Source organism: Leopardus geoffroyi, chromosome D3 (assembly GCF_018350155.1).
Source record: "Leopardus geoffroyi isolate Oge1 chromosome D3, O.geoffroyi_Oge1_pat1.0, whole genome shotgun sequence".
Taxonomy (NCBI): domain Eukaryota; kingdom Metazoa; phylum Chordata; class Mammalia; order Carnivora; family Felidae; genus Leopardus; species Leopardus geoffroyi.
The window spans coordinates 53405524-53417793 of record NC_059339.1 but is presented as its reverse complement, the minus strand read 5'-3'; the positions used below and the strand labels follow the sequence as shown (position 1 = coordinate 53417793).

Sequence of the window (12270 nt, the reverse complement as noted above, 5' to 3'; positions counted from 1 at the left end):
GTCGATGACAGAGAAATTACTGCATTCTCTTCTAGGATTTTTATGGTCTCAGATCTCACATTTAGGTCTTTAATCTATTTTGAGTTTATTTTTGAGTGGTGTAAAGAAAGTGGTCCAGTTTCATTCTTTTTGCATGTAGCTGTCCAGTTTTCCCAGCAGCATTTATTTAAGAGACTTTTCCCCATTGTATTTTATTGCCTCCTTTATCATAGATTAAATAGATAGATCATTGATCATATAAGGATGGCTTTTATTTTGGAGATGTCTATTCTGTTCCATTGGTCTGTATATCTCATTTTTGTGCCAGTACCGTGCTGTTTTGATTTTTAAAGCTTTGTAGTGTATCTTGAAATCTGGGATTGTGAGACCTCCAGCTTTGTTCTTTTTTCTCAAGATTGCTTTAGCTATTCAGGGTCTTCTGTGGTTCCACAAATTTTAGTATTGTTTGTTCTATTTCTCTGAAAAATGCTATTGTGTTTTGATGGGAATTTCATTGAATCTGTAGATTGCTTTGGGAAGTCTGGTAATTTTAACAACAGTAATTCTTCCAGTATATGAGCATGGATTAACTTTCCATTCGTTTGTGTCATCTTCAGTTTCTTTCATCAGTATTTTACAGTTTTCAGAGTACAGGTCTTTCACCTCTTTGGTTAAGTTTATTCCTAGGTTTTTTATTCTTTTTGGTGCAGTTGTAAATGGAATTGTTTTCTTATGTATAACAATATTTAAAACAACATACATGTGCATCATTCTCATATACAGTTGATACTTAAAATGAGTAATCACTGAGGACTTTTTAATCTTGTTTTCACTAGTATCAACTTTTAAAAACAATAATCATAAGCATTGAAAATAATCTGTATTATGAATATTTCAAAAGACAGAAAAAGTAACCCATTTATAGTTGCTGGTGAAGGTTTACAACAGATATTATTAAGTTGCATTGACTCCTGGCTTGTAAAATACAATGGTAGTGATTTTGTGAGTATGGTTAAAGATAGGCTTTTTTTTTAGATGAATGCTTAAGAACAAAAGAACAAAATCAAGCGCCTCCTTTGTTTGCCTTTTAAATGTTAATATACCCTATGGTTTTAATCCTTGGACTGCTGTACTTTTTACTCTACACATTTTTGGGTGTGGTCAGTTCTTAGTGATGATTTTTACTCTTAAATCTGTCTTCAACACTGATCTCTTTGAGGTTTATAGATTTGTAATGCCAGCTGCCTTTTAGACTTACCTACTTGGATGTTTCTAAAGCACCTTAAGTTAACATATCTAAACACAGAAACTTTCCTACCTTGTTGATCATGATTTAAAATTATGGTATAACCATCTAGCTCCTTGTTTGCTCAGCACAAAACTGAGAGGTGCCTGTATTCTCCTATCCTATCACTAATCCAGTTGGGTGTTTTTTGTTTTTGTTGTTTTCTTTCCGTATCTCCAAATAATTTACTCCCTCCACTTTAAGTCCTTCCTACTGCTGTCTTGGTTCATGTCCTTAATGTCCTTCTGGACTGTGGCCCTTTCCTCTTTGTTCACCTTGTCTACAAGTCCTTATATCAGTCTTGTCCTAAAGATAGTTATCTGCAGTGCCCCAGGTTATCCTGTGTCTCTATCCTCCCCTCTCATATAATGCTGGAAGACCTGACTTGTCATGTAATACTGGAAATCATAGTTAAGTTCCTGAGGGTAGGGAACTGTGTTGTCTTCTACATTTTTGTCTTTCGTGCCTAGCACTGGCCTTGGCACATGGTATATAATTTACCTGTATTTGTTGAGCTGAACCATTAATTATTCTAAAAAGGTTAACTAATTAGGTTAAGGGATGATATTAACAGTGTTGAGTAATTGATATTGCATTGACAACTGATCAATATGAATAGTTGCTAGACATAAATTATTTGGTAGAGCTGAACATGTAGACACTTGAGGGCAATGATGTTCCGTATTGTAATAAATAATCTTAACGTGGGTCTGAATATATTGCTGTTTTTCAGTCTAGGAATTATCAGTAAATATAAAGGGAATTTATGCTTTAGGAGCTTGAATAAAAATTATCTAGCGAAAATTCTTCTGGCTTTATTTTTTGGACTGCAAATTTATGGGCAAGTGGATCTTACTATTGTTATGCCCTGGGATTCTCAGGATGACAGAGCAAACCCAGCTAGTGATACAGTATGCCACATTTACCACCACACTGGACAGCGTGTCTGAATTTGGTGCTTAAGATATGATGCTTTTCTTCTACTTATGTCTTTGTTTCTGTGCTGAACATTTATTCTGGTCTTAATAGCCCCTTTGTCTGTTACTGCATTTAAACACAGTAAATCAGTTTTTTTTTTTTTTTTTTTTTTTTTTTTTTTTTTACTATCTGGGATAGTAATAGTTTTTACAAGGTTCTTCACCTTGGCAGGAACTGTTCCTGTGGTAAACTCATCAGCTCATAGCACCTTTCCTGCTAACTTCATAGTTATCCAAAGAAAAAATCTGAAAGCCATCCTTGAGATTTGATTCCTTTAAGTTTGTGCCACCAGTACCTGTATCAGTTCTGTAGTATCAGATATTTTTTTCTTAGTTCCTTATGGAGCATATGTAATAGACTTGTTCATATCATAGATGTGAACTACCACTAAAATAAAATTTTATTCAATTCATTCAAAGCCTCTGCTTTCTAGATAAAACTGTCACTTTGTGAAATCCTTTCATTTTTCTTCCATCGACACTGATGGCAGTTGTGATTCTTTGCGAGGCTATTTTTTTGGTTTCAGGGGAATGTTTTTTTCTCCTTTAGGTGTCACTGTAAGCGATAGGGACTACTAAAGAACAAAGTTGCAGTGAGCCATGAGTGTAGGGCATTCAGCACAGCAAATTGATTCTTTTTCAGACAACTGCCATACTGGATTCAAGAGTCATATTTTGCTTCAACTAAATTAATAATATGCCATGGACTTCCAGGTCTCTTCTAAATTGGTCAGCCTTTGAGTATTAATTTTGACTGTGCTGAGGGTTTACTGTCCTGGTCTCAATTGGATTATACATTAGAATCATTTACATACCATCAAAGATTCTAAGGCGTGTTCCTTATCTTAATCAAAATGTCCAGGATTGCTGCCCTTCCAAGTTTTTGAGTTTAATGAAGCCTCATAGGCAATTAAAAAACATATATATGTATTTATGCTGTATGTTTGTATGTGCCAGCGTGTGTTCGCTTGCACATACTAGGTATAGACTTAATTTATAGCACTTAAAAAAACCTGTGAAATGCTATTGAGAAGCCTAAATAAAATTCTGAAATAGAAGAAGTAATTAGAGGGAATTGCTCTTCCAGATATTAAAACGTTACAAAGCTACAGAAATTGAAACTTTTTACGGTGATAAAAAGAGACAGAGTAATGGAATAGAATGAGAATTTAAATACAACATATAATTAGGTATCATTAAAACTAGTGGGGAATGTTAGGTTATTCACCAAATAGTATTGTGACATCTAACTGTTTGAGGTTGGATTCCTGTCTTACTTGTTACATGATAATATAATTATAGCTTGATTAAGTTATAATATAGAAAAACAACCTAACAGAATATGTAGGAAAACATTTTTTTTTTTAATCTAGGAATGATATCATCCTTTCTGAGTTTGATGCAGTATTTTGAAGCTATAAAGGCAAAAGATAGTATGCTTGACTACTAAATAAACTCTTTCATGTAAAAACTGGGAAATACTAATGCAAATGTATGACAAAGACCTAATATTGATTAAGCGTACAAAGGGCTTTTAGAAACCCCATAATCACAAAAACCCATTCACAAAAAGAGTATAAATGGGTAATTCACAGAAAAAATACAAAGATCCTTAAACGTACGAAAAGATTACCAGCCTTACTAGTAAATGTATGTTGAGCAAAGTGGTTTTTTTTTTTTTTTTTTTAATTAAAGAGGTAAAAAAAAATTTAAATGATTTTTGGCTGAGTGGAATAGAAAACATACACTCATTCTCTGTTGATATGACTATATGTTGGTATTACTTTTTTTTTTCTGTTGGCTAGAAATTGAACTATATACATAGCTTTCATTAACTAACCGGTTCTACTTGCGGAAATGTGTCTAATAAAAATGTATAATTACTCAAAAATGATTTTGTAAAGATGTTTATCAAAGTATTTTTTTGTAGTAACAAAATTCTGAAGCAATATTAAATCAGTTGGACACTGTATTAATAAAATTATGGTGTATTTATATAACAGGATACAATGTAGCTTTAAAAGAAATAAGAGATGTAGGTGTCTTGAAAGATGTCCGTGATATTATTGTAAGTCAAAAAATGAGATAAAGAATATTCTGTATAATACCATTGATGTATAAAAAAGTATGTATACTTTTAGAAAACTATGTATTACATAAAAACAAATATGGAGCGAGAGATATGACAAACACCAACACCAAGCTGGTAACTGTAGGTACCTCTGGAAAGTCAGATGAGGCATGGGGTAGGAAAGAAAGATGTTCACTTTTTTTTTTCTGAACATTTATTCTTTTAGAAAAAAGTATTTTTAAAGAAAACATTTTCCTAAAAAATAAAAAAAGTATACTCCCTAGCTGCCTTAAGTAATTCTGATGTAAACCCTTGGATAAGAACTGCTTGTTAATTGTACGTTCCTGATTTTCCCACTTACTAGCTTTGGGATCTTACTTAGAAAAAAACACCTGATCAGATACTTAGTTTTTGTCACAAGGGGGTTGAAATAATATCTGCCATTTACTGGATGCTTTCTAGATTTTTTCCTCAGATCTGTTTCCACTCTAATTTTGTGATTGCTGCAGAGATAGTTATAATCACTGATTACACTGATTATGAGCACTATTTGATGTAACTATAATTTGTTGACATTATTGCATTTAAAGTAAATGTTTTCTGTTTTCAACTTTCCCTGGGGAAAATAATGGCAGCAGAACACATGGAAGGGCATGGTAAGTTCAGCTTGAGAACAGCTGAAAACCTAGAGAAAGTTTTGGTGAAAATGTTGTTGATGCTTGATCAGCAACCTTCACTACTTTCTCAGTTATTTGTAAAGTGATGATGGCTCTTTCATTTGAAAGGTTGTCCTTATGGGTGAGGATGTAAATGCGGTATGTGGTTTTTGTAGACACTGTTGTAAGAGTCTGTTGAAGTGGAAACTAATTTGAGTTGTACCATTTACTAATAATACTAATAGTAGGTGATAATCTTGGAAGGGAAAAGCCTTCTAAATTTTTTAATGAAAAGCAGTCATTTTGACATTCTTGAATTAAGCAAAAATTGAGAATTGCTTTTAAATCCAGTAAAGTTAATAGAGGATAAAGTAGTAGATTGGATTATTTCATAATCTACACACATTCTCTTTTTATCTTTCCTTTTTTCTTGGATGGAAATAGGCTATTGGATGTCACAGATCAGTTTCCAGAAGAAATTAGATAATTGTGAATCTATTGTTTTCTGCATTCTCTTTTCTGGTTTATCTTTATTCAGTAAACCTGTATTAAATTCTCAGTTTATATACTTTTTTCTTTGCCATTTGAAAAAGGATTACATTTCTTTTGTATATTTTTGAGACAGAGAGAGAGCATGAGCAGGGGAGGGGCAGAGGGGGAGGGAGACACAGAATCCAAAGCAGGCTCCAGGCTCTGAGCTGTCAGCACAGAGCCTGACGTGGGGCTCGAACTCACGGAGTGTGAGATCCTGACCTGAGCTGAAGTCGGACGCTTAACTGACTGAGCCACCCAGGCGCCCCGAAAAGGGATTACATTTCTTCAGAGATTTATTACAGGGTACATATCATAACCACACATTTGGCTTTATGAAAACAAAAGAAAATATTTCATGGTAGAGAATGTTTTGAAGGATTTTAAGAAAAGTTCATGCTTATTGGAAGAAAGAATCATCAAGATTAGATTGCCCCTTGATCTCTTCCCTCAGATACTCTTAAGTTAAAGTGAATATGCTTATATTGTTTTTAGAAAGTATTTTTTTACCAGCTATCTTTTTACTTTTAATTTTGTGAAACTAACCTTATTTTCTCTTAAACATTCAATAGGATTCTGATCTTCGAAGTGCACTTCTTTTGGAACAGGCGGCACATTGCTTTATAAACATGAAGAGCCCCATGGTTAGAAAATACGCATTTCATATGATACTGGCAGGACATCGGTTTAGTAAAGCAGGGCAAGTGAGTGCATTTTATTTAACAAATAAATTATTTTAATTTTTGTTAGTTTGTTATGTATTTTATAAATGTATGTCATTTGTCAATTTTTTATGATTTAAAATTAATCCTAAAAATGGAAGTAAATTTTGTTATATTGGTAAGGGCATGAGATTTGGATTTAGGTAAATGTGGGCTTCAGTCTTGATCTTCTACTCACAACATGACCTGGGTTACTTCTCTGAGCCTCAGGTTTTGTATTTATAAAATTTGAAAATTCTCCCAAAGTTTTGTGAGCTTAAACCAAAGTATATATGTGAAAGTTCCAATATACTGAATGTATTCAACCAGTTTTAATTATCCTTCACAGTGGTTGGACTGTCCCTACTTCAGCTCTAGTCTTCTGTTACCTCTCAAAGTGCCTTATAATGATATTTACTAAATATTTAATGAGTAGAAATCATCTCTCTCTCGTACCTGGAAGCAGTTGGGTTGGAGAGATCTTTAATTTAGATCGATTAATTTAGAGCAGTTTCTCCAGCCCCAGTTGCCTCTTTAAGCATTAGTTGGAGGGACTTTGCTGGAGGCAGAGTGGTAGCGGTAGTAAATGGTGGATAGAAATGTGGATTGAAGAATCCTCCCTGTGTTCCTATCTGTCTCTGTCTCTGTCTCTCTCTTTCAAAATAAAAAACTTAAAAGTGTTCTGTTCAAAAGTTTACAAAATGTATAAAGTATGTGGTTCCCTTTGCTTGGGAGGAAAATTATATACCTCATTGGGAATGGTCCATTTTCTCTTATTAAAAACAAGTCGTTCTTTTTCCACATCTTTGTCCACTTTTGTGAATGGTTTCATTTGTGAACATGATGATGTCATTGGAACTGGAAATAGGCACGCATATTTCATCTTCTGAAATTGTAGGGCATGTTGCTTCTAGGAAATGCATAGCAAATTAAAAATGGCTACATTTGTGGTAGGTTGACATACATTTACTATTTGGCTCAGTAATCTAACTGTAGTTATATCATAGAGTTAATGATTCCAGGGTATCCGGTTTTGTATTTTGCGAACATTCTATATAGACCCTGAACCTCTTTCTCAGACAGTATGTAGCAGCTGAAAGCATGACTAGAAATGCTTTTCTGTTGGAAAAGCAAATACATATCCTATTGAAGTTGGTCAAGAACAGTATCTTCCTTGGAAGGTAGGACGTAGAACACAAACAGTTGTGACTGAGGCCAAATTGTTTCTGAGAAGCACCAACTTTTCATGACATTTCCATTAAAATGTGTGTTGTTGGCAAGGATGAGAGGACAGTAGAGGAGATATGTGTGTATAGTAATGCCATTTCTCAGTCCTCCCTGAGAATTTGTGCTGGATTGCTTATCTTGTCCCTAGAAATTTTTCATTTTTCCTTTTTTTTTTTTTATTTTTTAAGAGAGAGAGAGCCTATGCATGAGAGCGCAAGCTGGGGAGAGGTAGAAAGGGAGGGAGGGAGAGAATCTCAAGCAGGCTCCATGCCCATTGCAGAGCCTGACATGGGGCTTGATCTCACAACTGCAAGAACATGAACTGAGCTGAAATCAAGAGTTGTATACTCAACTGACTGAGCCACCCAGGTGCCCCTAGAAATTTTTTATAGGTTTTTTTTTCCCGTTAGATTTCCATTATGATTATCAACTAGTGAAAGGCATTAAAAAAAAAGGAACTGGCATTACCAAAGATTAAAATTAGTAAATTTTTTTTATGATAATTAGTAAAAAAAAATTTTAAGGAAGTGCCACTGGGGAGAGGGTGCCTGGGTGGCTCAATCAGTTGTGTCCGACTCTTGATTTCATCTCAGGTCATGATCTCACGGGTTTGTGAGTTCGAGCCTTGGCTTCAGGCTTCACGCTGACAGTGTGGAACCTGCTTGAGATTCTCTCTCTCCAGTTCTCTCTCTGCCCCTCCTGCTCTCACTCTCAGAATAATAAATAAACTTAAAAAAAAAAATTGCTGTGGAGGGTATATGTATATGTGTCCAAATATACCCCTAGACAGTCTTTCAATTCTTGCTTTAAAAAGCAGACTTTAAATCCTTTTTACCTTTTAAATCTCGTTGGATGTTTTTCCAAGAAATCCTAAAAATGTACTTGAACTCAGCATTTTGACATATTCAATTTTTTCTCTGTATCTCTTAGTTTTTAAGACTTGTTTGTATTCCTTTTTACTAAATGTAGTATGGAGATTAGGGGTGTTTTCAAGAAACATCACTTTAAAATTATTTTGAAATAGTCTCAAACTTATAAAAATGTTACAAGTACAGTTCAGAAACTTTACCTGAGTGTTTGATAGTTGTCTCCCTGGTATCTCATTACCTCCACATACTTTAGGACATTATTTCCTGTTTCCTAGAAACAAGGCTTTTTCTACTATATAACCATAATACAACCATCAAATCAAGAACTTAGTACTAATACAGTACCACCCATCCTTAGACCCCATGTGGGTTTTGACAGTTGTCCCATAAAAATGGTCCTTTATAGCATAAGGATCCTGTTCAGAAAGATACTTTGACTTTATCACCTTGATACTTTTGAAGATTACAGTCCAGTTATTTTTGTGGAGTATCCCTCAATTTAGGTTTGTTTGGTGTTTCCTCGTGATGAGATTCAAATTGGGTATCTCTGTAGGAATATCACAAAAGAGATACTGAGTTCTTAAATTCTATGGTATTAAGTGGCAGATGATTTTGATTTAATTATTTATTTACCAAGGAAACATTTCTTTTAAAAAACGAGCAGTCTTGGATATACATACTAAAAGTTTGTAATCCACCCTGGAAAGGAGAGGAGGTATAAGAGTATACTCTGAAGCAGAAGGTTGAGTGGGGAGAAGCCTCTTCCTTGGTACCAAATCCAGGTTTTAAGCTAAAGGTTGTCTGAGTTCAGAGTGTGGCAGTGATAGGTAATTAATGCCAAATAATTGCTCACGGGTGTGGCAGGATGCAGCAGTGGGCAAAAAAAAAACCCAAAAAAAACAAAAAAGAATATATCATACTCTTACTCCCAAGTGAAACAGTAGTTAAAAAATGTGTATACACATATAAATACATACATACACACGTATGGGGTATTCATTCAGCCCAATGCAGTGGTATAGAGATGATCATAACAAAATTAGTAAGATAGTTCTTAGTTATAAAATAACAACCGGGGCGCCTGGGTGGCTCAGTCAGTTGAGTGGCCGACTTCAGCTCAGGTGATGATCTCACAGCTTGTGAGTTCAAGCCCCACTTCGGGCTGTGTGCTGACAGCTGGAGCCTGCTTTGGACTCTGTGTCTCCCTCTCTCTCTGCCCCTAACCCACTCTCATTCTGTCTCTGTCTCTCTCAAAAATAAATAAACATTAAAAAAAAACATTAAAATAACAACCAAGCCTCTGATTCATGACTCCATATACTGCCGTTCTGAGAACTCCCAGATGGTTTTTTATAAAGTCATTATTATTTCTGACTATTTAGACTTCCTGCCCTTGGACAAAGCAATTAACTTGCCTGCTTCAGGATCTCTTGGTTTTTAGTAATAATTGCAACGGGGTTTTCATAAATGTTAGTTTCATTTTGCTCATCATTCCAGTCTCTGTTAGAGGAAGTACCAATTAACAGTTATGTGATTATGTGTGTGTGTATTTGTTTTTTCTAGTCCAAGAGAAATTCAGATTGTAATACTTTGTTTATTTTTTTACAGAAAAAGCATGCTTTACGCTGTTATTGTCAAGCCATGCAGGTTTACAAAGGAAAAGGCTGGTCTCTGGCAGAGGATCACATTAACTTCACTATTGGGCGCCAGTCCTATACCCTTAGGCAACTGGACAATGCTGTGTCTGCTTTTAGGCATATTTTAATCAATGAAAGTAAACAATCTGCTGCTCAACAAGGGGCCTTCCTCAGAGAGTATCTTTATGTTTACAAGGTGAATACTTATTTTCAGGACTAGATATTAAAATTATATTTAAGTTATTACTTTCAGCAAAAAGCATATTCAGTGGTGTCTAGTAGGAGTTTAATAAAATGGCTTTCTTAGAATTTATGTACTTGTCTGCCATAATAAAGTGTGGCAGGCTATGCTCTTGAGTCATAGATCTGAGTTGCATTGCTCTTCTACAGTTCTTTACAAGAGGATTTTAATATTTCATTAAGCATTTGATTTATATTGGAATTAAAAACATTCTGGACTATTTCTTCATTATTTCTTTTTTTTGAATCATACAAATTTTTTTATATTGGGTCCTCATACCATCCCTTGGTGAGAAAATACTTCACTGAGACAAGAGGGTAGAAAATACAAAACATTGTTTTACGGAAAAAGTGGAGAGTTTTGAATTTTTTTCTGAAGACCTATGGATAATGAATATTTTATCTGTCCTGCAGAAAAATACCTCTTTCTAAGAAACTTTATTAATTTGAGATCATATGGGTTAGAATTTTGGCAGATAGGATGCTGTAATGAGTCACAGGAAGTAAAGTGCACCAAAATAATATTTGCAAGTTTTAACTTCCAAAGAGAGCTAATAGCTAGCTGAGTAACTTTAGGAAGATTCTCTTGGGCCAGAATAAATGAGACCTAAAATTTTATGACTGATGTATTAAGTAAAACTATTAATTGTTTATCTTAATATTCTTGCTTAACATGTTTTTAATACCTTGCATATTAAAAAATGAGGAGGCAAATATGAAGGAAATGGAATTTTCTCAAAAAAACTTTTTTCTTTTGTATTTCTCCTAGAACGTAAGTCAGCTGTCACCAGATGGCCCTTTACCGCAGCTACCTTTACCGTATATTAACAGTTCAGCCACACGGGTTTTCTTTGGCCACGACAGACGACCAGCAGATGGTTTGTAAAATTTTATTTTGCCTTTTTACCTAGTGACTATTTTTTTAAGTGCTTTTTTCTTTATTTAAGAAATGATGTTGTAATTGTTGAAGAATGTTTGAAGATAAGTAACTCTACCATGTCACCATCCTGCCACCTTGACGATAACCACTACTTCGGTGGTTTTTCTTCCGGCTCTAAAAGCTAAAAATAACAAAATAGCTATAATTGTAATGGGTTTTCTCACATAATAGGAAAAATGCCCATGTTATTACATACCTTTTAAAAAAAATTTTTTTTTAATGTTTATTTATTTTTGAGAGAGCAAGGGAGCACAAGCAGTAGAGGGGCAGAAAGAGAAAGACACAGAATCCGAAGGAGGCTCCAGGCTCAGAGCTCTGAGTACAGAGCCTGACGTGGGTCTCGAATCCACAAACCATGAGATCATGAGATCGTGACCTGAGCCAAAATCAGATATTTAACCAACTGAGCCACCCAGGCACTCCCATGTTATTATATAATCTTAATGAACAATGTTAATGGCTGTAAGATACTTTATTCAGTACTTATAAAGTACTGTAATGTTCGCGTCTTATATAGTTGGACTATTTTCTTCTTTTCCTTATATAAACATTGTGATGGATGTTCTTGTGGATAAAACTTGTTAACTTTTTATTATGGAAATTTATTAATTTATAATTTATTAATAAATTTACCAAATTTATTATGGAAATTTCAAATGTACACAGAAGCAGAGAACAATTGCCAATATTCTGTTGTCCTTGTTGTAAGACTTTTTAAAATATAGGCTTATTTTCTTAGGATTGAACCTTAGAATGGTATACTGGGCCAAGAGTATAAATATATTGATGTATGTTAGAGTAAACTTTGTGATTCTGTGTATTGTTATATTTAAGCTTACTATATTTCTCCTTGAGATTTAATTTAGTATTTTATTTAAAAATATTTATCAAGATGTTTATGGCAACATTAGTGTTAACAGCAAAAAAAAAAAAAAAAAAGTGAAACAGTAGCAGGAAATGAATTGATAAATTTTGGCATATTTATACAATGGATTCATGCTGTAGAAATAGTTCTGTATGTTTCTACATGGATAATACACCATAATGTTGAGTGAAAACAGTTACAGAACAGTCAGTCAAATGTAATTCCATTTCTATAAATTTCAAACATATAAACCGATTCTATGCATTGTTTATGTATATATTCATGTGATCAA

General features: G+C 34.1%; 1 protein-coding gene across 5 annotated transcripts in view; it reads left to right on the top strand.

The window, feature by feature from the left end:
- The window catches only part of TRAPPC8 (trafficking protein particle complex subunit 8), an 82795-nt gene that overhangs the window by 35104 nt on the left and 35421 nt on the right, over positions 1-12270 (top strand). For 2 of the 5 annotated variants that reach the window (XM_045458550.1, XM_045458549.1), the window contains exons 12-15: positions 4948-4968; positions 6072-6203; positions 9905-10129; positions 10943-11051. In XM_045458550.1, the coding sequence (XP_045314506.1) occupies positions 4948-4968; positions 6072-6203; positions 9905-10129; positions 10943-11051 (487 nt within the window). The remainder of the gene's footprint in view (positions 1-4947; positions 4969-6071; positions 6204-9904; positions 10130-10942; positions 11052-12270) is intronic. The other 3 variants (XM_045458553.1, XM_045458552.1, XM_045458551.1) reach the window with 2 other exon arrangements.